The sequence below is a fragment of the Chionomys nivalis genome, chromosome 1 (genome assembly GCF_950005125.1).
Source record: "Chionomys nivalis chromosome 1, mChiNiv1.1, whole genome shotgun sequence".
NCBI classification, from domain to species: Eukaryota; Metazoa; Chordata; class Mammalia; order Rodentia; family Cricetidae; genus Chionomys; species Chionomys nivalis.
The window spans coordinates 79,245,762-79,273,385 of NC_080086.1; the positions used below are offsets into that span (position 1 = coordinate 79,245,762).

At 47.9% G+C, this 27,624-nt stretch overlaps 1 protein-coding gene across 3 annotated transcripts in view; it reads right to left on the minus strand.

Annotated features, from left to right (window-relative positions):
- The window catches only part of Reep1 (receptor accessory protein 1), a 105,223-nt gene that overhangs the window by 30,973 nt on the left and 46,626 nt on the right, over nucleotides 1-27,624 (minus strand). For all 3 annotated transcript variants that reach the window (XM_057766482.1, XM_057766476.1, XM_057766492.1), the window contains exons 2-5: nucleotides 21,480-21,552; nucleotides 17,353-17,429; nucleotides 7,843-7,963; nucleotides 404-517 (exon numbers count right to left, since the gene is read on the minus strand). In XM_057766482.1, coding sequence (XP_057622465.1) covers nucleotides 404-517; nucleotides 7,843-7,963; nucleotides 17,353-17,429; nucleotides 21,480-21,552 — 385 coding nt within the window. The remainder of the gene's footprint in view (nucleotides 1-403; nucleotides 518-7,842; nucleotides 7,964-17,352; nucleotides 17,430-21,479; nucleotides 21,553-27,624) is intronic.

Genomic DNA, 27,624 nt, shown 5'->3' on the forward strand with positions numbered 1-27,624 from the left:
TGTCACATATCATGTATGTGTGTATGTGCATTTGCAAATATATGTAAGAGGGGAGAATGCTCTGGAGGCAAAATTCACCATCTTTTCCTCATCATAGTTTTTTTTGAGTCGGGTTTTCCTGTGTAACCTTGACTGTCCTGAAACTCACTCTGTAGACCAGGCTGGCCTCGAACTCACAGAGATCTGCCTGCCTCTGCCTCCCGAGTGCTGGGATTAAAGGCGTGCTCAGCTACCACCCCGCTCCCCAGCATGTTTTTAAAGGGACCTTCGAATATAAAGATAACGGGGTGCCGACTGGTCTTTAGCCCATCCTGTGCAATCCACACAGGTGACAGGCAGAGGCAACCAAGGGGCCTAGGGTGTGGAGCAGCCCTGGCAGTCAGACCCCAGCATGGTACTGTACCTTAGAAGCAGCCATCACAGCTGCTGTGGCTGCCACGTTCAAGCCCCTCTTCCCAAAGTGCACAAGGGCGTCGTAACTTCGATCTTTGGCTTGGACCAGGCAGTCATCAATTTCCTGTCAGAGGAGAAGCAGAGGCACACTGAACTGACAAGCTCAGATACATCTCTCCTCAACCTCTCTTCCCAAGTATGGGCTTGGCAGCTTGCCTGATGGCTGGTTCTCACTGGCCTGTGAGGTCATGGACACTTTGAATATGTGTTCATACACAGAGAATGGAGAAGACAGGCCTGCTATGGCCAAGTGTAAAGAGAATTCTGAGTAAGTAAAAACACAGCAACTCACTGACCCAGGAAGGCCCCGAGTTATCTCTAAAGTTCCTCTAAGTCCCAGGGACTCAGCAATCCTGCCTTTCCCTGAGAAGCTGTTCAACAAGACAGACGGACAGAATCCGGCATGACAGAATGCCACAAACAAAGCTTTAGTCTCAGACCTCAGCTAGTCAGTGGCAAAACTTAGGGGTTTGTTTGGTTTGTTTGTTTTTCTATTTTGGGGGGATTTATTTTATATGTATGAGTGTTTTGCTTGCATGAATGTGTGCACACCGTGTGCATGCAGTGCCTGTGGAGGTCAAAGGGCGTCGGATCCCTATAGTTACAGATGACTGTGCGGCACTACCTGAGTGCTAGAAGCAGCCAGTGCCCTTTACTGCTGAGCCATCGCTCCAGCTCCTCTACATGTTTTATTTTCTAGAAAAGGACAACAATGATGGCGTTTCTCTTGTGGTACATGGTGAGGGCTAACAAGGCAAGCATCTTGGCTACCACATGTTACAGCCTCCACCATCCTCTTCATCCTCGAGAAAGGCGATGGGAAATTTGCAACTCCCAAATTCTGTTATTCCAAGATATTGACTGCCTCATGTGTGTAATGATAGGAGAAACTGGATATGGAAAAAAAACAGGCATTAATTTTGTGGATAAAGGAGATTTTAACAGATGCTGAAATAAAAGAAACTGAAGTCATCTGCTGTCACACAGCCGGGGAAAGGCAAGGCGGTAAACCATTCTGGGGTCTCCCGACGAAAGCCACCGACAGTATCCTAGTTTAGATCAATTCAGGATCACCTCTAGTGTACTCTGGATATTTCTTTGTTTTATGCTTTCATTGTTCTGAGAAAGTGGGTGTTTGGTGGCCACTGCGGCTCACTTCAAAGCTCAGTAAGATGTGTGGCATCAGTCTTGTTTGGCGCTCTACTAGTTAGTAAAGTTTCCTTTGTTTGGGGTGGGGGTGGGTGTTCACAGCCTCCCCAGGAGGTCCCAGCCTCTGTGATCTAGAAGACTAGGGGGGTGATGCTTGGCTGATCTGAAGACACACCGCATTTCCTCCAGTCTAAGGAAGGACAGACATCATTCAGGGAAAGGAGAGAAGAGGGACTGACAGCAAAGTCAGGAGGTACCAGTTCTCTAACCCCACCTTTCTGAGATGGGAGGAGCTGTGGGCTTGCTTCCGAAGGGGATGTTCAGGGCTGTCTACAGATGCCCAATTAATTGGTCTCTTCCCCAGAGCCTTCCTGTACAGGAAGTCCAAAGCATTGTACGTCAGAAACTGCAGACATTGACACACCATTGGGCGCTACCTACAGAGCTCTGTGTTTGGTCATTTTCTTGGTGCTTGACAAAAAAGAAGGAGGGATTTTTTTTTTTTCTGATGGTTTGAGATGGTACAGTCCATCGTGGTGGGCAAGACGCAGTGATGGGACTGTGCAAGGTCACAGTCACAGTGCAGGAACATGTGACAGCTGTTTCTTACATGGCACAACGAGGAACCAGAGATCTCAGTGTACCAGAACCAGAGTCAGATAGAAACTTGAATTCCTGTCCCACAACCCACATTTGCCCCTTACACCCCATGTCCGAAAGAGTCCACAGCCTCCCATAACAGCATTGCCAGCCACGACCAGCTCCTCAAACACGGGAGCCTGAAGGGGATATTTCACATCCAAGATGTGACAGACTCCTACTACACAATTGTTAGAAAATAATCTAATTAATGAATTATACACTGTTAGAATCATTTAGCCCAGTAATCCTACACTTGGGAATTCATTTTAAGATATAAGAAGGAACTGAACAAACTCGGTGGAACAGGAAGAAAATTGGAATAATCTCAATATCTAGCTAGTTGAAGGAAACAGTTTCTCTCACTGCGGTCATTAGAAAGACCATGGCAGATATGAACTACAGTCATTGTTTACTATTGCAAAATACAAGTAACTCTTTGCTTGGAGACTCATCCCTATTCATCCCTATTCATTTTTAATCTAGTGTGTGTGCTGTTAGGGAGGGGGAGATGTGTGCACCCATGCATGCATATTGGGTATCTCCCTCTATTGCTCTCTACTTCAATAAAGATTTTAAATCTACAGTTACTTACTTTGTGCATGTGTGGAAGGGAATACAACCTCTCTCCCATCTGGGTTTTGGAGCTCAAACTCAGATGGTCAGATTTGATGGCCAAAGTATTTATCCTATGGACAATTTAACTGGCCTTCTATACCTTGGTCTTTGAGACAAGATCTCTCATTGGACCTGGAGCCCATGACGTTGGCTAGACTAGATCTCTCATTGGACCTGGAGCCCACCACGTTGGCTAGACTAGATCTCTCATTGGACCTGGAGCCCATGACGTTGGCTAGACTAGATCTCTCATTGGACCTGGAGCCCACCACGTTGGCTAGACTAGATCTCTCATTGGACCTGGAGCCCATGACGTTGGCTAGACTAGATCTCTCATTGGACCTGGAGCCCACCACGTTGGCTAGACTAGATCTCTCATTGGACCTGGAGCCCATCACGTTGGCTAGACTAGATCTCTCATTGGACCTGGAGCCCATCACGTTGGCTAGACTAGATCTCTCATTGGACCTGGAGCCCACCACGTTGGCTAGACTAGATCTCTCATTGGACCTGGAGCCCATGACGTTGGCTAGACTAGATCTCTCATTGGACCTGGAGCCCACCATGTTGGCTAGACTAGCTGACACTGAGCTCCTGGTATCCACTTGTGTTTACTACCCCTCCCCACCCCCAGTGCAGGGGTTACAGACACATACCATGCCTGTCTTTTACAAGCTCTGGGGAGATGAGCACAGGTCCTCATACTTGCAAAGAACTGAGCCTTCCTCTTCTTTTTTGTTTTTGCAAGACAGGGTTTCTCTGTTTTGTAGCTTTGGAACCTATCCTGGAACTCACTCTGTAGACCAGGCTGGCCTCTAACTTACAGAGAGATCTGCCTGCCTCTGCCTCCAGAGTGCTAGGATTCAAGGTGTGTGCCACTACTGCCTGGCTGAGCCATCTTCTTGAATACAAATATTTTATCTATATTAAGATTGATTGAATAATTGATCGATTGATTTAGAGACGGGATCTCGAGTAACTGAGCCTGGCCTGGAAGGCACTGCATAGCTTAGGATGACCTCTGAACTTTTGCCTCCACCTTCTGAGTGCTGGGATTACAGGTGTGTGCCGCCCTGCCTGGCTTTAGACAGTACTGGAGACTGGCTCTGGGTTTTGTGCATGCTGGACAAGCAGGCATCAGCTGAGCTATCTTCCCAGACCTCTACGTTCAGTTTTCTGTTTGTTTCTGAGGTGGGATCTTCTTATGCTGACTGCACTAGTCTTGGACCCCTTGGCTCAACAGACTTTCCTCCCTAACTCTTGCAAAGGTCTGGGACTACATGTGTGTGTGCCACTGTTCACAGCTCGGTTTTGACAACTATTAGAGGAGAGTCTATATAAAATGGTAAACAGCATGTGCAGAGATCTTATTTGCAGAACTACAGGGGCTAAGCATGATTTTTTATTCAAAAAAATAAAGGTTGAACTGATGACAACTTATGCTGGAGAGGTTGTGGGGAAAAGGGAACACTCCTGCATTGCTGGTGGGAGTGCAAGCTGGTACAGCTCCTTTGGATATCAGTATGGAGATTTCTCAGAAATTTAAGAAACAACCGTCCTCAAGACCCAGCAATACCACTTTTGGGTATATATCCAAAGAATGCTCAATCGTGCCACAAGGACATGTTCTCAACTATGTTCATAGCAGCTTTGTTTGTCATAGTCAGACTCTGGAAACAACCTAAATGCTCCTTGACCAAAGAATGGATAAGAAAAATGTGGTAATTTGCACAATGGAGTACTACACAGCAGAAAAAATAATGACATCTTGAAGTATGCGAGGAAATGGATGGAGCTAGAAAACATCATTTTGAGTGAGGTAACCCAGATACAGAAAGACAATTATCACATATACTCACTAATAGGTGGTTTTTAAGCATAAAGCAAAGAAAACCAGCCTACAAATCACAATCCCAGAGAACTTAGACAACAATGAGGACCCTAAGAGAGACTTACATGATCTAATCTACATGGGAAGTAGAAAAAGACAAGATCTGCTGAGTAAATTGGGAGCATGGGGACCACGGGAAAGGGTTGAAGGGGAGGGGAGAGACAGGGAGGGGAGCAGAGAAAAACGTAGAGCTCAACAAAAATCGATAAAAAAAATCTTAAAAAAATAAAAATAGTAAAGGTTGAGTTTGGATAGTTAATTAATTATTTTGCTTTCTGAGAGAAGAGCTGCTTGCTCTTGGCTGGCCTGGAACTACCTGTGTAGATCACTCTTGTATCAGGAAAACTCACCTGCTCCTTCCTTCTGAGCACTGGAACTAGAGGCATGTGATTTGGGAGGAGTTAAATTATTCATCTTTTTTTCTTTTTAAAAAATTATGAAACTGTTTTATCAATAAAGATAAATAACATCTTTATATAATTTTACAACTTTTTTTGAGACAGGATCTCACTATGTAGCTTAGGCTGGCCTCAAACTTGTAATCTTCCTGCCTTTGCCACTTGAGAGTGAGGATTACAGGTGTGAGCCAGCGTGCCCAGCCATTATGTCCAAACATGTGCAAACACACACTTTTTAAACAAAACGAGTACTTTCAGACGTCCTTGTCAACAATATTGTCATTGGTGTGTTAAGGATGTGAGTGATGGGCTGGGGACATAGGTAGTGGCAGAACATTTGCCTAGCATTCATGAATCCCTGGGCTCAATCTTTAACACCATAATAAAGAAGGACTGTTACTGAGCGTGGTGTGTGTGTGTGTGTGTTCACTTACTTATGCATGTGTGTGTACATATGTGCACACAAATGTGGAAGCCATATCTCTATCCCTCTCTACCTCCCATTTTTTGAGACAGAGTCTTCACTGAACTTTGAACTCACTGATGTGGTTAGACTTCCACACAGGGATTTCCAGAAGATCTATGTCTCCATTCCTCCCCCACCCACCAGGGCTGGGTTACGGGCAGGCACTCTAAGCCGGTCTTGTCCTGTGGGTATGCAGGATGAGAACTCAGGTCCTCACACTTGCACAGCAAACACTTTACTGATAGAACCAACTCTCTAGCCCCAATAGTACTGATTTGATACCTTGGTATATTTTTTATTTCTTTGACTTTAGTGAATTCATTTGTCAGTTTAGTCTTTTTGTGGAATCCTTAGGTTTTTCTATAAACAGAATCAGATTATATATAAATAGAAGTGGTAGACTCCTCTTCTTGTATGTATGTATGTCTTTTATTTATTTATCCTGCCTGACTGCTATGGAGAGACCTTCCAATACTATAAGAATAGGAATAGTGTAGGTGGACACAAACTTGTCTTATCTGAGACATAAAGGCAAAACTGAAAACTTCTCCCCAATCAGGTATAACACTGGCAGTGAGTTGTCATACATGGGGTTTATCATGTTCATGTATACTCCTTCTGTATGTAATTTTGATAGCTTTGTTGTGAATACTGAGTTCTGTTTTTAGATATTTATTTTTAGATTTATCTGTTTTATTTTTATGTGTGTAAGTGTTCTGCCTGCACGTACGTATAAACATCACAAGTGTGTGTGGTGCCTGCAGAGGTTAGAAGAGGATGTTGGATCCCCTGGAGCTGGAATTACAGATGGTCGTAAGCTACCATGTGAGTGTTGGGAAAACCTCAGGTCCTCTGGAAGAGCAACAAATACTCTTAACTGCTGAGCCATCTCTCCAGCACAAGGAATACTGAATTCTATGAAATGTTTTTTTCCTGTAACTGTAGATTTTGAACCAATGAGATATTGCTGTAGTACTGATAATAGTAAGATAGGAAATCCATATGCTCATCATTGGATAAATGAGGAAATATGGTATAATATCCATAATGGAAAATTACTCAGCTATAATACAGAAAGATAATCTTTCTAAGGAAAATGGGCCACTGTGGAGGATGCTGAGTAAGGTGAAATTAGCCAGACCCAGAAGTACAAACACCATTTTTTCTTTCCTGTGCAGGGAAAGAAATAGTCAGTGTGGATGCAGAGATCAAGAGGACACAAGGGACATGGGAAGCTGGGCAGCACTACGGACAGAAGTAATGAGCGTCAGTGTTCTGAAACCACGGAGTGACAGGAGTTCACAGTGAGCGGGAAGAGAGACAGAGAGAGAGGAGGTGGAGCTTCCACAGACAAAGCAAAAACCAGGAAGAACTAATTACCCCGATTTGCTCCACACACACTGTACAAATGCTGAAATATCACACTGTACCCCATAAATATGTTCAATTACTATGTACTAATAATTTTTTAAAGATTATAAGGAGAAAGTAACACTAACTACCTTGATTTGGTCAGCACAATTAAATGCATCTATAAGATTATCGCGCAATACTCCATAGATACATACAATTAGAATAATAAAAGTACAATTTGAAAAATAATTGGGGAGGGGACTGTTTAGCCTTGTCTGGCCTGGAACTCATTTTGTAGAGCAGACTAGCCTCAAATTCACAGAGATCCATCTACCTCTACCTCCTGAGTGCTGCGATTAAAGGCATTCAACATCAATGCCCCGCTACTAAAGTGCTTTCAAAAAGGCATGAGGGTTGAGTACAGTGGTGTAAGCCCTAACCTAGCACATGGGAGGCTAAGGCGGGAGAATCAGGAACTACATTGTGAATTCAGAGATAGCCTAGGCTACAGAATGAGACCCTATCTAAAAAACAAAATTGAGATGGACTGCAGAGATGGCTCAGCCTTACAACCTGAGTCCAGGTCTTAGGATACTTATGGTGGAAAGAGAGAACCATTGTTCTCCCTGCAGGCTGTCCTCTGATCTTCACGTGTGCCACGGCATGCACGTGCCCACATACAGTAAGTGAAAGAGAGAGAGAATGAGAGAGAAGGTGTGTGTGTGTGTGTGTGTGTGTGTGTGTGTGTAGCTATTAAAGGAAACAGCTTACCTGCTGAAGTAAAGAGGAACCACGAGGGGTCTCCTGGAACAGAAAAGTTCTTTCTACACAGAACTTTGATTTATTTTTTGCTTGCTAGAAGAAGTGTCAATTACCTTTTCTTTTGAAGACAGTGTGGGGTGAACAAACTTCCTGTACAGGAGGCTGGATCCTTTTGTATAGGGAGACAGCAGCCAGGCTACAAATGCTATTTTTAGTTCGTAATAGAATGGGAACCTGGAAAGATAAGAAAAATACACTTTTCATTCCATTCTCGGAAGCACTACCCGAGGCCCGTGTAGAAAGGACCATGGTTGGCATGGGTGCCTCCCACCTCAGACACAGATGAGGTTCCCAGATTCCTCATCCTCCACTTGTGGAAGGCACGCGCACACACATGCACATCTGCACACCCAAGACCTCTCCCTGAAAGCCAATTTGTGTTTTGTTTTGTTCCTGTTTCCCAGGAAAACAGGAAGGCAGGTTCCCTCCAGCAATGGCAGCGTGGCTCTGCCTGACAGCAGCTGGCAGCAGAAACGGCAGGGCGACTGCTCACTGCGGTTGGCATGTGGATCCAGCTGCAGCTGTGGGCTCAGAAGGTCAAGTTTGTATCTGGGCATGTCATTACTCACCCTTCATTATTGATGGCCAGGAGACACAGAGACCAGGGGAATTACAGTAGGGTGGAGCTAGCAGGGTCTCCACACTGGCCAGGTACCTCCCTTTCTTATCTCGATAGAGGCAGAAGAGGAGCCCACCTCCTACCAAGCAGGAGAATCTGACTTACTCTACTCAACTCCACGGCAGGCACAGAGATCGTAATCTTTTCTTGTGTGTGCCAAAAGAAAGAAGAGTGTGAGGTATGAAGTAACACCCGATCCTGGCCTCCTACACACCCGCGGGCCCATTCATTCATGTGTCCCACAAACACTTCCCCTCCACCTATCCAAGTCAGCTTAACTATGGCACTACAAGGGGAGTGGCACAGATCCCTGCAATTTTGGAACTTCCAGAAAGAGACAAGATTTTGGCATCTTGGTTGAGGAGGTAGTGAAGTCAGGAGAAAGCTTGCTTTGCGAGTGTGATCCACAGAACTGCACAGAAAGAAAAAGGCCAGATGTAGTCGCATGTACTTACAACCCTGGTGCTGGCGAGGCAGAGACAGGCAAATCCCTAGCACTCTGGCCAGCCAGTTTAGCCTCCTCAAGGAGGAGCCACAGGCATGGAGATCCAGTCTCTCAAAAAAAGTAGATGGATCAGAGGAACCACAACAGAAGCTCTTTTCTGGCCTACAAATACATGAGGCACACATGATGTGTATCTTTGTCTTTTTAAATTATTTATTATGTATACAGTGTTCTGCCTGCATGTATCCCTGCAGGCCAGAAGAAGTTGCCAGATCTGATTATAGATGGTTGTGAGCCACCATGTGGTTGCTGGGAATTGAACTCAGGACCTCTGGAAGAGCAGCGAGTGCTCTTAATCACTGAGCCATCTCTCCAGCCCATGATGTGTATCTTTAGAAACACCTGAGTGTGTGTGTGTGCAAGTGTGTGCAACTTGCACACACACATGCACATATACCTTCAGAAACACCAACAAGCAGAGAAAGAGGATGGAGGTATGAGAAGAGGAGAGGAGAGGGCCTGACATCCTTGAATTTAGGATTGCCTGATAAAATAATATCAACCTGAGACAAGTGTCATAGTGGGTCTCTGCTACTCTACAGCAAGTCTGAAAAAAATGGAAAAGCCAAGTCCCTCAAGTGGATGCAGACCAGTGGGACCATGTAGTAAGTAGGGTTTGACTCAGATTTCAACCCCACCACCTCAGTCTCTACTTGGGGCTGTGAATAACCTGAATAACCACAATTATATTGTGGCGCCCAGAGGTAGATTACCACCAGTTTTGATTTTCTGTATTGACAATGTGACATCCTGAGGCTTTGCTGACCCTGGGGGAAGTGTCCTTACTAGGGCAAGCCAATTCTTAGAGCTAGCCAAGAATGCGCTCCCAGCACAAGGCTCCTTCTGAACTTTACTTTTTTCTAATATTTTATTTTTAGATTTTGTGTATGCATGTGTGTGAGCGTAGGTTTATGCATGTAAGTGCAGTGACCATGGAGGCCAGAAGAGGGCACCAGATTCCCCCAGAAGCTAGAGTTGTGATTCACCTAATGAATGCTGAGAACCTAAGTCTAGTCCTCTGCAAGAGCAGCAAACACTCTTAACTGCGGAGCCATTTCTCTAGCAACCCCCCACCCCAGCTGCCTTTTTATTGCATTTAAAGACAGGGTGTCACCTGTAGTTCCAGTAGCCTAGAACTCATTATGTAGACTAAGCTAACCTTGAACTCACAAACATCTGCCTGTCCCAGCTACAAATCACCATGCTCATCCCCCATTTCTGTTTTTGTAAAAGAAGAAACAGAGACAGTCTATTAAGAAAGGGGAATCACTGCTGGGAGTGAGAGTGAGCTAGTGGGTGAGGAAAGGCCCTTGCTCAGAGTCCTACAGCCACACACAGGCCAGTGGTCCAGAGTCTGCGGGATCTTATACTCTGAGCCACTCTGCCCTTGCTTGCATTTCCCTAGGAGCAGAAGCCAGAGCCAGAGATGCACCTGCACCTGAATCTCAGAACCATTGGCAATAGCAACCCCAAACACACTCACCTTCCTAGTGTATTCCTTCCCATGGAACTGTGCCCACAGTGAGAGCCACTGTTCCTACCCTCTGCCTCCAGACCCATCCTGGCACCTACCCTTGTGGCCTTGTATGGTGTAGTGTGGTAAGCCACACTTCCTGTTTCTAGGGATCTATGAGCTGAATAAATATCTCCCTTCCCATCAGTCATTTTCAGGTTCCCAAGTTGGACCACATCTCCTTAAAAGGAATCTCAGGCATCCTTAAAACAAGACACAGTGGGCGAGCAGGCCTCTTATGCTAGTCTGAGGATCAAAAAGTAAGTCTTTCCCAGGCATCCTTTCCTGAGGAAGGAGCTGAAAATAAAAAGCAATCCCTAGCAAGCCATGTCAGAGCCTTTTCAAAGGCACACGCTTCCCACCCTCCCTCCCCATCAGCAGTTCCACCTCACCAAAGCCTGTCTGCTTTCTGCCTCCAGTAGGCTCTTCCTGAATGTTCTCCAAGCAACTGGGGTGGGGTGGGGGTGGGGAGGGCTCTTTCCTGGCAAAGCTGTTTCATCTTTCACAGCCATAGAAGACTGGGGCTAAGAGAGGGGAGGTGTGATTGATTCCCCCAGAGTGAAACACACGGGTGATTAATAATGGAGGAACTTTTGTTTTGAAAACAAATTATTTGCCAGCCCAAGGGGAAGGCGACTGAATCCAGCAAGCTCAGACAGACAGTCCCAAGGGCAGCCGTCACACTGCAGCTCTTCTGGTATTATGTAAAAGATATTTTAAAAAAGTAGGTCATGCATGCACACAGTTAAGAAACGCTAAAGAAAGTAAGAGTATACAGGAGAGTCTCCTTCCCACCACGTCTTCTAGACCTTTTCTTCATCAGTTTCTTGCACATCTTGGACTAGGAGCTAGGCCTGCTCAATCACATAGGTACCTGTGATTCCTTTAGCTGTCTGGTGGTGGCATTGGTAGCCTGGCAGCATCTCTACACTTCCTTCAACACCTTGCTTTCTCTAATCTGCACAGAATCAACAGTATACATTGGGGACTGTCTCATACCAGAACATGTAAAGCTTCGGTCCTCTTCATGGCTTCCTATAGGTGTGCAAGCATCTTCCAGGCAAAGGGATTGATGATAACCCTTGGCTATTACAAGCCAAGCTTCCACCACACTTCCCTCTGCATGCTTCTTTGAATACACATGCAAACAAGGCAATGGCATGGGGGCTCAGGAGTGAATTATCTGTGTGTACTTTGTAGATAGCAGGCACCTCCATATAGACGGTATAGACGGAGTAATGGCATTCTCAGTACAGTCAAGTAAGAGCCTCTGTCCTAGGCTACACCGTCAGAGTTTGAGGAATGCCTATCAGACTTTCCTAGGGGCCCCTCAGGACTGCTCAGACTATCTTGATTCTCTGAACCATTTGTTACAGATCGCTTGTTCGATAGAAATCTTTCTGGCATATCCCACCCATGCTGATGCAGCTTTTAAAACCTTCCTGTTCCTGCAAGAAGGCTGGAGAGACATCCTGTGCTTAAGAACACTTGCTGCCCAGAGGATGGGCGTTTGGTTCCCAGCACTGATACTGGCAGGCTCACAACTGCCTATACCTTCATCTCTGGGGATTTTGACTGTAATGAATGCATCCACACACATTCTCTCTCTCCCCCTCTCTTTCTCTCTCTCTGTCTCCCTGTCTCTGTCTGTCTGTCTGTCTGTCTCTCTCTCTCTCTCTCACACACACACACACAAATATATACTTCTAAGAATATCTTTGAAAAACAACAATTTTTTTCTGTCTCCCCACTTTTTAGTTCATCCCGTGGGCCTCCTCTGTCAGACCAACAGAGCACGTTTCAGCGACAATCAATGTGAAAAGCATTAACACAGGTGGCCTCTCCCACCCTCCCTGTCTCCCGCGTGTTCCAGCCCAGGGCAGCCCATCCTTATCACTGGGCTGGGGCCCTGAATCAGGACGGGAAGCTGGTGTAGGACTGCAACAACTCCAGAGATAAGGGACTGCCTGCCCCTCCAGGACCGGATGCTTAGAGGCAGAAAACAACTCCTAAGGAAGAATCAACAGACCTTAATCTACCTCTACAAATGGTGCCCGCGAATGGAAATCCAGTCTCTGTTTGTCCCAGAACTGCCCCAGTCCTGGTTCCACTTCCTCATTCCCAGCCTGCACTTCCTTCTCAACCAAACTCTACCTGTGAAGGTCCTGACTGAAAGCTCAGCTTCATCTCCAGGTGAAGGGGTTAAACTCTGCCACTTTCACAACTGAGAAGGACACACAGGTGTCTTTTCCAACAAAGGGCCATTTATCTACAAGGCCCTTCCATTCAGGGTGGAGGGAGAGAACAAACACAGAGGGCCTAAATTAGCCTCACAGTATCTCAAGGATACACCCAGCAGCCCCCTTCCCAGTCATGCCCCAGCTTGTGAAGATGTGACCAAAAGTGATAAGACTAAACCTCAGCCAATTAGAAATATACTAGTGTAACTGCTGCTTGTTTAAACTAATTATACAGCTGGCCCTGAAACGCCCCTTAACTATACTTAAAGCAGCCTACACATCCTGCTGGGGCCACTACCCTTTCACAGAGGTAAGTGACCCTATGTGACCCCACGTGCATGATGGTATAATACACCCTCTTTGTTCTTGCATACGGTTTGAGTCTGGGGTGTTCCTTCAGTGTTTCCTCAGACCCAACACAGGATCACTGAAAAGGAAGCTCCTGCTCGTCCCTTGTTGAGTGGAAGAATGTGGCTTGCGGACTTGCTCCCTCGCAGGCTCCTGTTCAGCTGCCTTTACTATCTAGCCCAGAAGCACCTGGTGAGGGGTGTGCTGCCCTCTGGACTGAGTTCTCCTACATCAGTTACCTATCACAATCCCCCACTGACACGCCCACGGGCCAATTCCTCAACCTGTGCTTTCCTCTCCGAGGACTCTGAAGCTGAGTCAACTTGATGGAGATAACTAGTGATGGAGGAAGGTCATTGGTTAATTAATAAAGAAACTGCTTGGCCTCATAGGTTAGAACATAGGTGGGTGGAGTAAACAGAACAGAATGCTGGGAGGAAGAGGAAGTGAGGTAAGATGCCTCAGACAGATGCCATTTCCTCTTCTCTCTGGGGCAGATGCAATGAAGCTCCGACCCAGGATGGACGTAGGCTAGAATCTTCCTGGTAAGTACATCTCGTGGTGCTACACACATTAATAGAAATGGGCCAAGCAGTGTTTATATGAATACAGTTTGTGTGTTGTTATTTTGGGGCATAAGCTAGCCAGGCAGCTGGGAGCTGGGTGGCAGGAATGCAGCCCGCAGCGCCTTCAACAGAATAGGTTAGAGAGCGGTTAGACAGTAGACCTCCAGAGACTATCCAGTGCCTAGCAGTGGACCTCCAGGGGCTATCCAGTGCCCAGCAGTGGACCTCCAGGGGCTATCCAGTGCCCAGCAGTGGACCTCCAGGGGCTATCCAGTGCACAGCAGTGGACCTCCAGGGGCTATCCAGTGCCCAGCAGTGGACCTCCAGGGGCTATCCAGTGCCCAGCAGTGGACCTCCAGGGGCTATCCAGTGCCCAGCAGTGGACCTCCAGGGGCTATCTATCCGGTGCCTAGCAGTGGACCTCCAGGGGCTATCCAGTGCCCAGCAGTGGACCTCCAGGGGCTATCCAGTGCCCAGCAGTGAACCTCCAGGGGCTATCCAGTACCTAGCAGTGGACCTCCAGGGGCTATCTATCCGGTGCCTAGCAGTGGACCTCCAGGGGCTATCCATCCGGTGCCTAGCAGTGGACCTCCAGGGGCTATCCATCCGGTGCCTAGCAGTGGACCTCCAGTGCCCAGCAGCAGACCTCCAGAGGCTATCAGTGCCCAGCAGTGGACCTCCAGGGGCTATCCAGTGCCCAGCAATGGACCTCCAGGGGCTATCCAGTGCCTAGCAGTAGACCTCCAGGGGCTATCCAGTGCCCAGCAGTGGACCTCCAGGGGCTATCCAGTGCCCAGCAGTAGACCTCCAGGGGCTATCCAGTGCCTAGCAGTGGGCCTCCAGGGGCTATCCATCCGGTACCCAGCAGTGGACCTCCAGAGGCTATCCAGCCTAGCAGTGGGCCTTAGGTCTTCATTCTTCCTTTCTTCCCTGCGCCTCCCCTTTCTGTCTGGCTTCCTTTGGTGGTGCAGGGACTGAACCCCAGGCCTTACACATGATCAGCAAAACAACCACATCCTCGGCCTATGTACTTAATTTTCAATGTACTGTTTCAATTTTACTTTGCCATGTGCATAAATTATTTTATAATTTAAAAAGGATCAAATGAAATAACCCCCACGAGTTGGGAAGCAAATCATCATCCTATCTCTTCTGTGACCACTGAGTTGCTGCTTCCATCAAGGAGTGAAGAAGAGAGGAGAGGGGAGGGGAGGGGAAGGGAAGGAAGGGGAAAGGAGAAGGGAGAAGAGGGGAGGAGAGAAAGAGAGGGAGGGAGGAAGGGTGTGTGTGTGTGTGTGTGTGTGTGAGAGAGAGAGAGAGAGAGAGAGAGAGAGAGAGAGAGAGAGAGAGAGAGAGAGAGAGAGAGAGAGAGAGACTTGACTGTGAGGAGGAAAAGTGGAAAGTGCCCTGGAAGGGTGGTAAACAGAAGGGAATGAGGATGAATGCCATGTGAGGGGCCGATTCCAGGAGCACTTCTCTGCAGAGCTGAGGCCTCCAGGAGCAGGGCAAGGGACTCTCACTCCCCATCCATAAACTCCTAGACACCACCAGCTAAGAGGGCCAAGGAGGAACAGGTGAGGCCTCCAGCTGACAAGCAGAAAGGCAGGAATTCTACCCTGCCTGTATAAACACTCTGGACACACCAGGTACCACATATATTCCCACTCTAGACAGGATTTTGCTGATGACCTTCTCCTGATGTCTGCCCCTGTCACATGTACCTCGTTCATATAAGGTACTTACAGATGTAATGAAGGTTACTCACAGCCAATTTTAAGGTGGGAAGACAGCTGGATTATCTGGGTGAGCCTATCTAATTACACGTTACATAGCCAACACACAGATCTTCCATTGGAAGCAGAAGACACAATCTGAAGCCTGAGCAGGATCAAGATAGCATTGTGAGCTTGAAGAAGGGAGTGGTGCAGGCTAAGAAAACAGAGCCCGTGGTCCTACAACCACGACAGGTAAAATGCAGCTCACAGCCTCAGTGACTGTAAGCGGGAATGTTCCCAGAGCCTTCAGTCAGAGCCTGGCTGTTCCACACCTTGACCCTGGCCTTGGGAGGTTCTGAGCAGGGAACCTGGTTTGCTTAGCCCCAACTTCTAACTTGTAGAAGTGGTAGAAAATCAAACCGACAGGGCGAGATGGGGGGCACTTACCTTTCATCTCAGTACATCTAGCAACTGTATTGTTTATAAGTAAAAGAAGTCAAACAACTTATTGTCCATCAAAAGGACATTAATTGGGACTGGAGAGAAGACTCAGTAGTTAAGAGTGCATACTGCTCTGGCCTCCTCAAGTCCTGTACTCATGTGCACAACTCCCCTCCCCCATCCACCCACCCACCCACACACACACACACACACACACACGCAAGTGGACCGATACACAATTAAAAGTAAAATACGTCTTCAAACATTCCAAAAGGACACTAATTAAATAAGTTATACTTCATCTAGACCATGAAATTCTATGTGGCCATTGAAAAATAGGTAGATATGCTTATGCTCACATGAAAGTATTTCCAAAATAAATTCAATAAGCAGACTGAGAACTGTTATGTCTAATACTATTATTTAAAAAGAGAAAACAAAAAAATATAAGGAGCATACTTAGGAACCTAAAAGAGGAACTTTTTTTTTTTTGCATTTTATTTATTTGGTTTTTCGAGGCAGGTTTTCTCTGTAGCTTTGGGGCCTGTCCTGGAACTAGCTCTTGTAGACCAGGCTGACCTCGAACTCACAGAGATCCGCCTGCCTCTGCCTCCCAGGTGCTAGGATTAAAGGCATGCGCCACCACCGAGGAACTTTTAGTGGAAAAAACTAGCCTAGGCTACATTGAGACACTGTCTCAAAACAGTTACCCTCCAAAAACAAAATCAACAACGACAAAAAAGTTACCATAAGAAAAGAAAAACACTGGGCCAGTGAGATGGCTCAGCAGTAAAGGTGCTTGCTGTACAAGGTTGATAAGACAGCTCCAAGGTTGTTCTCTGACTTCCACTTGTGTGCCATGGCGCGTTTGTGCTCAATGCACCACGTGTGCATCGTATGCAGTACACACACACACACACACACACACACACACACACGGCACAATCAAATTTTAAAAATTAAAAAAGTCTGTGTAAGTGTATTTATTAACACACCAACTATTTCATTTTTGTTATCTGGAGACAGAGTTTCTCGATGTAGTCTTGGCTGTCCTGGAACCCACTATGTTCAACATGGCTTCAAGCTCAGAAAGATCCGCCTGCCTCTGCCTCAAGAGTCCTGCAATTATTAAAATACCATGCCTGGCACCAACAAATGTTTTATGAGGACACACAAGTGTGAACAGCGGGTATGAAAGAGCACAGGGGTCAGGAGGAAACGTGGCATTTTGATTGCATGCTTATTTTGTCTTGCAGTGCTAGATCTCGAACCCAGGACCTCATGCGTACAGCATTAGTGTTTACTCCTGAGGCTTAGCCCCTTCATGCACACTCCCGTACATCACTTTTTCCTTCTCTGGCATGCGAACACGTCACCAGCTCGGGTCACGGAGGAGCTCTGCCCATGCAGTCGATACTGCATCCCTAGGGCCCTACACGGAAGTCCAGCACGGAAATTTACTTGAGCAACTTTTATGGAGTAATTTACTAAAAATGCTGCAGCTAACATTCCAGCTTTGGCCCTGCTCCTCTGCCCAAGGGAAGGCTGAGGTCCTTTCTACCTCTCCCCACCCACAAAGCTGCCCTCTGAAACGTGCCAGTCCCTGGAGCACTTACCAGCAAAGGAAGATGTCTGTGAACGTCTCTGCTGTGGTGAAGAGCGCAAATATAATCCAGTACATCATCCATTTGACCTGTGAAAGAAAGACTTGGTAGACAAGGCCATGGCTGCCCAGCCCGAGGCCGCGGACACGGAGGTGCCCGTCGCTACCCTCCCCATACTTCCCGAATTCAGGTACAGTTCTACTACCTTCCATGCTGGGAGCAAACAGGCTGTTGTACAGGGTAAGACTTCAAGCAAAACCCTTGGAGGACTCTTAGACTTTATCCAGGTTAGCCATACTTTAGGACAGAGAGCTGGGGAAGGAGTCTGAGCCTGCCAGACTGGCCACAAGTCCAAGAGGGGAGAGCCTCAGAGAAGGGAAGCCAAGACGAGGAGACCCAGAATTGACACTCTAAGCTGTTTTCAAAGTCTTGATGAGAACCCTGGCGCTCGGGGCTCTCAGGAGGATCATGAGGTTGGGGTCAGCCTGGACTACAGAGCAAAACCTTTCACAAAAACAACAAAGCTCCTGACTCGACCTTGAACTGCAAAGAATCAAAGATTTCAAACAGGGATTTAAATATGTATAGAAACAAATTTTTTTTTTAAAAAAGATAACGTAATAGGAAAAAATATGAAAGACTGGGTGTTCTATGAATGCCAGGTGTCCAGCATATAGTTCCAGATTATCCTGTTTCTTCAGGTATCTTACTTCTCAACACTGGCTATTATTTATAGTTCTAGAAAACTGATTTCAACGACAATATTCTTTCCATAAGGATGCAAATCAATTTTGTCTCTGGGGGGCACACCTGAACTTTCACTCATTCCTGCCCAATGACTGTGTCTAATATTAGCTAACACATTAATTCCAACAGTTTCAGTTTTGAGAAAGGATCTCCTCACTATTAAAGTGGCGCCCCAGGGATGGTGACCACTATAGAGCTAAAAGGGTTTGGCAGAGTTATTAAGGATATTGAGATGGCAAGGTCATCCTACCAACTGTAATCACATGCACCCTTAAAAGGGAATTCTTCCCAGGGGCTGGAGAGATGGCTCAGGGGTTAAAAGCACTGTCTGCTCTACCAGGGGACCCAGCACCGACAGGGCAGCTCACAATTGTCTGTAACTCCAGTTCCAGGAGATCTGACACCTTCACACCAATGCACATAAACTAAGTTAAATAAATTTTATAAAGAGACCGAGAGAACTTTTCTGAGTTGGGTCTTTGCATTATCCTGGGATAAAGAGATAGCTGGGCCATTAAGAGTACTAGCTGCCCTTCCAGAGGACCTGGGTTCAATTCCCAGCAACAACACGGTGGCTCACAACTTTCTGTAACTCAAGTCCCAGGGGATTTGATGCCCTGTACTTATGGACATTCAGGTAGAACATCCATACACATAAAATAAAATAAATTTCCATTATCTAATAACCTATGTTTCTTGTACATATTTTGTAAATTATAGACAATAAATATAATTTCAGATGTAACCAATTTAAAAATAATACTTTTTTTTTCCCCTCAAGACAGGGTTTCTCTGTAACTTTGGAGTCAGCTCTTGTAGACCAGGTGGACCAGGCTGACCTTGAACTCACAGAGATCCGCCTGCCTCGTCTCCCGAATGCTGGCATGTGCCACCACCGCCCAGCTAAAAAAGTATTTTTGAAAGCTAGTTTAAGAGACCATTGACTCATCCCAGGGAAAATGGTGGGAAGCAGATCTCAGGAGTGTCTGAGGATGGGAGACCTGGTTTGGATGATGACAAGGGTTCTAAGGACGAAGGGGGACTGTCATCAAATGGACATGGGAACTAATGGAACTGGATAGGGGAGGAGAAGGTGGGGTCTCAGGAAAGTCCCAGGTTTTCTCCCGCACAGATGAGGTTATGAGTGCCACAGATGGGAATCATTTGGTAGAGTCTTCATCAAGAAATTCCCTAGATCAAACTGGCCTGTGGCAGTGTCCATAGGTGATGGTCTTGACTGCTAACTGATGTAGGAGGCACAGCCCACCGTGGGCAGTACCATTCCCTAGACTGGTAGTCCTGGACTAAATAAGTGAGTTAGCCAAGCAGGAGCCATCAGAGCAGCACTCTCTATGGTTTCTGCTGCACTTCCTTGGCTGTGAGTGAATTTCTTGGTTAGAGGCACTGCTGCATGACTAACAAGCAGGCCTACCTTTAAGCCCCTGCTTGAGTTCCTGGCCTGGGTTCTGCCAATGATGGACAGGGACCTAGAAGTGTTAGCCAAATTCTTTCCTCCCCAAAGTGCTTTCATTTTTTTTTTTTTTAATCTGTCTCTGTCTCTCTGTGTGTGTCAGAGAGAAAGAGAGAGAGAGCATGTGAGGACAGAGGAGGGAGGCAGGTCTCCCCTGGTACTGCCCAGCTCCTGTCTCCCAATGCCATTTTTACCCAGGAACCTTGAATCCTAACTTCCAAGCTTTCCCGCAGGGGGACAGTGTGCACGCGCCAGCCAACACAGACAGCTGTTCTGTTTGTCGGTTGGTTTTCACTCTAAATTAATGAATCACCATTCTGGTCATTCATCGGGCTCCTGTGAGTTTAGTCAGTGCATAACAATTTACCAGGGTTTGATCTCTCCCAGCTGGCTGAGAGCGTGCTCAGCCACCCCGCATCTCCCCTCCCCTGCTTTGCAGAAGATCAACCCTCGCACTATAGAGACCATAGTAAGGGCCTCCCTGCCTGGCACAGCTGCTGAACACCACAGGTGGGAAGGGGTCAGGAGGGGCAGGGCTGGAAGAAGCTGCCTTTTGCTTTAGCCTGGGCTGTGTCAATTGAGAACCAGGAGCCTCTGTGTTTGCAACTTCCCCGCTATTTATAGTGTGCACATGGAGCATCCTCACACATACCGGAGACTGAAGAAGTAACTCCAGAACTTACCAGCTCTGGATTCCCTGTAGAAGTAGCTGAAGCAAGTAGTTCTGGGAAACTGGGAAAAGGGGGCTGAGCTTTGGTTGCAGCTGATCTGGAGGTATACATCATAAAGACTTTTTGGGAAATCCATGAAAATAATGACTTCCAAGCTAAATCTGAATTAATTAAGATTTTACTTTTCTTTTTGTGTGTGTGTATGTGTTCTTGTGTGCAAATGCCTGAGCCTCGCCAAATGGGTGCTGGGATCCGAACCCTGGTCCTTTGTGAGAGCAGCAATATTCTTAACTATTGAGCCATCTCTCCAGCCTTGAATTATCTTTTTACCTACACCCCGGGATGACCGGGGTAATGCTGGGGGCATCCAACATTAATGATTGCCATCTTCTAAACAATGCATCCTCCTGACCCCAAACTTGTCAAGTAACATCTTCTAAGAGGAAGAGGGATTGTCACCGCCTGGTTAGAAGATTACCTGAGGCTCTTGGAGGTGTAAGCCACTTGTCTAGCATATAATTAGCACCAATAAATTTCAGAGCTAGGACTTGGTAAACCGGTGTCTTTAGGACCAAACCCACATCCCTTGCACTCTGACCTGGGCTAGTCCCCTACGAGGGAAAGGACTTTGTAGTCACATCCTTCATTCCACACCGTCTCGATCAATCGCGTGGCTAAACAGGAGGTGCCTGGGATCACCAGAAATGATGTGCGCAGCACCCAAACCACCCAACAGTAATGATGGCAACCCTCTAACCAGGGAGTCCTCCTGAGGGAGATGACTGGGAGCACCTCATCCTCAAAGAGCTTACACATCAACAAGGTTAAACTGCAGGTGCTGGAAGACAGTCTGGAAGGGGGTCAGAACTGGAGAGCCAGGAAATAGCCAGGTCAGCTGGCTTCGCAGACCTGTGCACCTCTCAGTGCCAGACAGAGGTCTGCAGTCTGCAGCGTTTCCCAGACAGGGAAACCCAGGCTGGGAGAGAGAAAGTCACCATGGCTCTTGGCCTCCAGCTCCAGAAGCAATTTCGTCTCATACTTCTCTGCGTCCCTCATGTCAAAACTTAGCGTCTAGATAGGGGGCAGTGTTGGAAGGGGACAGGACTCCCAAGAAGTCACATGAGAGGAAGGGCGACGAGGGGTTCCCTCCTGTCACCAGTCCCCGTCCCAAAGGAATATCTTCCTCTGCCAGGACTTCACACTCAGCCACTCACCCCATCAGCCATCCCCAGACGAGACGCTGTACTTACATATTCTTTAATGTCCTTGGACTTCACAGCCTTGTAGGAATAATATGCAGGATAGAGGGTGCCAAATATAAGCCTGAAAAGGAGAGACAGAGGAAGAAAGAAGAGACGTCATTTTCCCCATGCTATGAATTGGGAAACTTACATCAATTCCAGGGACTGCGCTCTGCGTCAGGAAAAAGAATCCCCTGAAGGGTTCCTGCCTTAGGAAACACCTTCTCCTGAGATAGCCCACCCACACACTTCCTACTGCTTTTGTTGGGCAACACGGAAGGGTGATTTGGTGTTCTGGAGGTCAAGATGGGAGGGGACAGCTCAGCTGAGCAGCCAAGGCGCTATCCAAGGCGCTTCCTTTCCTCACCTCGAGCCCATCAGCAGCTCCTCAAGCCTATAATCACTGGATTTGACCTCAGCATCCTCACAGCCAGAATAAGCTTTTATAAAACTCACAGATCTAATCAGGTCGAGCTCTCCTCCCACCAGCCTATCTCCACTCTGCCTTCACTTCCATGTCGCCCTTAAGATGCAAGTAAATAGTACACCAGCTGGCTGGCTGCATTTCCGCTCTCACTAGGGTCAGCACGCAATTAACTCTCAGACCTGCAGCTGAGATCAGTCTTGAAGGGAAAGCTCTACCTGCCCCTACTCTCTACCTTACCTTTGTCAATGCTGTTTTCTTCTGGAATCCCCCCTCTCCATCTTTTACCTGCTCATTCATCAATCTGAACTCCCACATGACTTCCTGGGCACCTCTCTGACCTCCCGAACTAAGTCAACCTTCCCCACTAGACGCTCTCAGCACCATGTACATATTGTCAAGGTGATCTTTTTCTAGTCCTTGGTGCTTGGGCTGACAGCCATCTCACCAGTGATCCGTAAATGCCCCCGAGGGCTGAGAACACTTTTGAAGGAGAGGGACCACAGGGCTTCATAATTTGGTCCAGGATGACCTCGATCTGAGGATCTTCTTGGCTCAACCTCCTAGCACTGGGACTTCAGGCATGCAATACTATGACCCAGAACAGGGGTTTTAAAAATTACATTTATTCATTTGTGTATGTATAAGTATTCATACGAATGTACTAGCACACGTGTGGAGGTCAGAGGACAGACAACTTGTGGAGTGATTACCCTCCTTCCACAGTGTAAGTCCCAGGGACTGAACTCAGGTCATCAGGCTTGGCAGAAGACACTGGTACACACTGAGTCATTTTATCAGCTCAATACACATTCATGGTTTTGAGACAGGGTCTCTCGATGTGGCTCTGGCCTCAAACTCAGAGTTCTGGCTGCTGCCTCCTGAGTTCTGGGATTAAAGGTATCCACCACCACACACAAGTATAATTTATTTATTTATTATTGTAGAAAGAAGGGCTTATCTGGGCTTTACAGTTCGGAGAGGGAGCGTGACAGCAGGCAGGCAGGCCTGGTGGCTGGAGAAGCAGCTGAGAGTGCATATCATATATATATATATATATATATATATATATATATATATATATAAAATTTGACTTTATTTTATGTGCATTGGTGTGAAGGTATCAGATTCCCTGGAACCGAAGTTACAGACAGTTGTCAGCTGTGGGTAGTGGGAATTGAACCCGTGTTCTCTGGGAGAGAGATCAGTGCTCTTAACTGCTGAGCCATCTCTCCAGCCTGAGAGCTCACATTTTAAAGCAGGAAGTCCTCCAGCAAAGTCACACCTCCTAAGCCTCATCAAACAGCTCCACCAAAGTATCCAATGCTTGAGACGATGAGGGACATCTCAGTGGTCCTCATGGTAGACTCCCTCCTGGGTAGATCTGGGTGGTCTTCCCTTCCCAATAGGTATTTTAAAATAAACAGAATGTCAGCTCTAGAAGACTTCATATTTTTGCCCAAATGACAAGGTCACTTGCAACTGTCACCTCAGTGCAAGCTGACCTAGGTACAGAGGCCACCCAGTTTCAGGTCTTACAGGAGCTGGCAACCTCAGGCAGAGAGTTTGTGTGTGTGAGTGTGTCCCTTCAAGGCACGTGCCTTGTTAGAAAAAAAAAATACCATGCTGAGGATCCCAAAGTCAATGCCCATTAGACAGTCAGAAGTCACAGAGAGAAGATATGCAATTAACCTAGCAGGGGGCAGCTTAATCAGGAGCACCGTGGCTGGGAGACAACAATGTCCATAGAAAACAGAAATAACAGAACCAAGTCAATTCTGTCACTGAGGAGATAGGTGTGTGTGTGTGCGTGTGTGTGTGCATGTGTGTGTAAATGCCTGTTTCAAGTTTCAAGTACTTTACAAGCCTTATATTATCCTAGACTTCACTATCTGAGGACCCCCATCATGCACATAGGGTCTCAGTTCTCACAGAGGCTGGCTGCTTGCTTGCCCAGAGTCTCATAATCATTAAGGAAGGGAGTAAAGGAGGCCAGACAGACTGGCCTCCTATGATTGATTTCCTATCACCACCGCTGGCTGAGATGAGAGGCATGAGAAGGCAGATAGCAAGAAAAAGGGACAAAAGCAGATTGAAAGGGAGAGAAAGAGTAAGGGTGGTGGTGGGAGAGAGAGAATTTAAGACGGGGAAGGCGATGCTGGTCATGGGAAGATGCTGGGCATGGGGTGATGCTGGGCATGGGGTGATGTTGGGCATGGAGTGATGCTGGACATGGGGTGATGCTGGGCATGGTAGTGATTGATGCTGGGCATGGTGGTGACGCTGGGCAAGAGGGTGATGCTGGGCATGGGGTGATGCTGGACATGGGGAGATGCTGGGCATGGGGTGATGCTGGGCATGGGGTGATGCTGGGCATGGGGTGATGCTGGACATGGGGAGATGCTGGACATGGTGGTGACGCTGGGCAAGAGGGTGATGTTGGGCATGGGGTGATGCTGGGTATGGGGAGATGCTGGGCATGGGGTGATGCTGGGCATGGGGTGATGCTGGGCATGGGGTGATGCTGGACATGGGGAGATGCTGGACATGGGGTGATGCTGGGCATTGGGAGATGCTGGGCATGGTGGTGATTGATGCTGGGCATGGGGTGATGCTGGGCATGGGGTGATGCTGGACATGGGGAGATGCTGGACATGGGGTGATGCTGGGCATTGGGAGATGCTGGGCATGGTGGTGATTGATGCTGGGCATGGGGTGATGCTGGGCATGGGGTGATGCTGGACATGGGGAGATGCTGGACATGGGGTGATGCTGGGCATGGTGGTGATTGATGCTGGGCATGGGGGTGATGCTGGGCATGGGGGTGATGCTGGGCATTGGGTGATGCTGGGCATGGGGAGATACTGGGCATGGGGTGATGCTGGGCATGGGGTGATGCTGGGCATGGGGTGATGTTGGGCATGGGGTGATGCTGGACATGGGGTGATGCTGGGCATGGGGTGACGCTGGCATGGTGGTGACGCTGGGCAAGAGGGTGATGTTGGGCATGGGGTGATGCTGGGTATGGGGAGATGCTGGGCATGGGGTGATGCTGGGCATGGGGTGATGCTGGGCATGGGGAGATGCTGGACATGGGGTGATGCTGGGCATGGTGGTGATTGATGCTGGGCATGGGGGTGATGCTGGGCATGGGGGTGATGCTGGGCATTGGGTGATGCTGGGCATGGGGTGATGCTGGGCATGGGGGTGATGCTGGGCATGAAAGGGAATGACTGAAGTTCTAGCACGCAGGAAACAGAGGCAGGAAGATTACTGAAAGTTGGAGGTCAGTCTGGTTTAGAGAGTGTATCAAGTCAGCCAGGCTTACATAGCAAGACCCTATTTCAGAGCACAAAACAGGGCAGGTGAGGTGGCTCCAAGCCTGATGACCTGAGTTTGATCCCCAGGGCCCAAGTGGTGGAAGAAAAGAACTGACTCTTCCTACTTGTCCTCTGACTTCTACACATGCTCCATGGTAGCCACATACCCACCCACCCCACACTAAATAAGTAAATAAATGTGATTTTATAAAAAAGAATCTGGGTCAAGGTGTGTGGCCTGGCCGGAGGGGCACAGGTGACCCTGTGAAAGAGGTCTCTCCCGTCACTCTGTCCCCCTTTGACCTGCCCCACTCCCAAGCAGTTTGGGAATTAGGGGACACTTCCTTCTTAGCCAAGGCCTTCCTGCCTTTGTTACTGTCCCCACCACCCCCAAGATCAGGCTCCTCTCCCTGTCCTGACAACACAGCCAAAGCTCCCTGCATTTTTTATTCCTCATCCTTATCCAAAACACTTCAGTTTTTTCAGGGCTGTCTCTCCCACAAGGTGGGAAGTTCCACAGAGTCAGGAATCGTGTCTGCTTTATTTGTAGCTGCATCCCTGTACTTGGCCATAGAAGAGAGTGCCCAGCAGAGACATCAAAATTAGCATCCTCCAGGGGACACCTGTGACCTTGGACGAGGTCTGGGCAACGAGGTGTATAGCAGGCAGCACCAGGCTGAATCAGCAAGGCCTCAGGCACAATGCCAGCAATTCTGGGGAAATAACAGGCAGCTCCTGGGGCACAGATGCCATGGTTACTATCCATGCCAGGCTGGTTTCCAGCCCTTTCAGGGGCAGCATATAAACAGTGGAAGATGAATCCCGGGTCCTATTGAGGGGTACTTCTGTGAACTTCAGTGAGCTGGAGTACCTTCTTAGTGGTCAGAGCTGAAAAGCTCACAGGGCACCTAGCCAGGGAGGCCTGGCCTCCAACAGCCAATGTGTCTTCAGACTTGAACTGGTAACCAGCAGCCCCTGCCTTTGCCCTGTTTGACAACAGAGCTCCCTCCCTGAACACATTTACATTTGAGTCTCTGCTAACTCAAGACCTCTCCAGGGAAGAGAGACTGGGATTAAAACGGCTAGGTTTCTCAAGAAGCAACAGATGGAGCAGGTCCAGCTGGAGGGATGTGGCATTTATGTCTGTTTAAACCAGATGAACATTCTGAAGAATTTTCACAGGGGAGGGGGGATGGCAGGGGAGCAAACCCAAGACCTGTGCCTCCCAGACAAGGGCTCTCTCTGCCACTGAGCTACCCCCTCAGCACTTTATGTCTGTTAAGACCAAACGCCTCGTAAAAGAACATCTTCCAATGATCCGTCTGCCCACATCCCCAGTCTCACAGCCGCCCGGCCCCCACCAGCTTCAGATTAGAGTCCCAGGCGCTTTCCTAACAATCCAAGTGGCCAGCAATCTTCACCTTCCCAGCAGCTCTTTCTGCTGTCCAAGTCTTAGTGTAAAATCTCCTCTCAACCTCACAAGTGTTTTGTTTTCCTTGACGGAACTCCGCTGATCTCAACAAAGTCATTTCAGTGAAACCCGGTCACTCCTGCCCCAGAAGCTTCTCCATGCTCTAGTTTTGTTTGGTTTTTGAGACAGCAACTCGTGTTGCCAAGACCGACCTCACAATCACCCTGTAGCTAAGGATGACACTGACCCTCTGACCTTCCTGCTTCTACCCCAAGTGCCAGGAGCACCGGCTTGCATCCCAGGCTCTGTTTGCATGGTGCTCAGGGCTTCCTGAACCTATTTGAGCTCTTGACCCACTGAGCTACATCCTCCACCCTGGCACTGCCTTTTAAAATCTTTTCTTTTACATAGTGTCTTGTGTAGCTCAGGCAGGCCTTGAACTTGCTGTGCAGAAGCCAGAGGTCGTCTTGAACTCCTGCTCCCGCTGAAGATACCTCCACTTCTCAAGTGCTGGGATTACAGATGTGTGCCACCCTGCTCAGCTTGGTTCTGTGGGCTTTTCTGTAAGTTTAGGCCGTGTTTTAGAATCCACACCCTTGCCCCCACCCCTCCCAACTCCATATGCTTCCTTGTCTTCTTCTTTTTTAAATAACCCATCCAGTTTTGAGCTGCCCATAAACTCCTGGGTGTGGGGTCATCCACTGGAGCTCCATCTACCTACCAGGGACCACACCCTTAAAGAAACTCAGTCTCCCTCCCCTAAGAGCATCAACTGTCAACAGTGCCTCAGCCAGGGTGGGGGCTCCCGAATCCCTTCCCGCTCTACGCTGGGATGTTTACTTGATCTTGTGCCAGTTGCGTGCAGGGAACCACAGCTGCTGTGAGCTAAGGAGTGACGCTGTCTTGGCATGTCCAGAGGACGGTTTCACTTCAGTCCCCTCCCCCCCATCTCTGGCTCTTACAATCCCCCTTCCACTTCCTCTATGGTCCCCCAGTCTT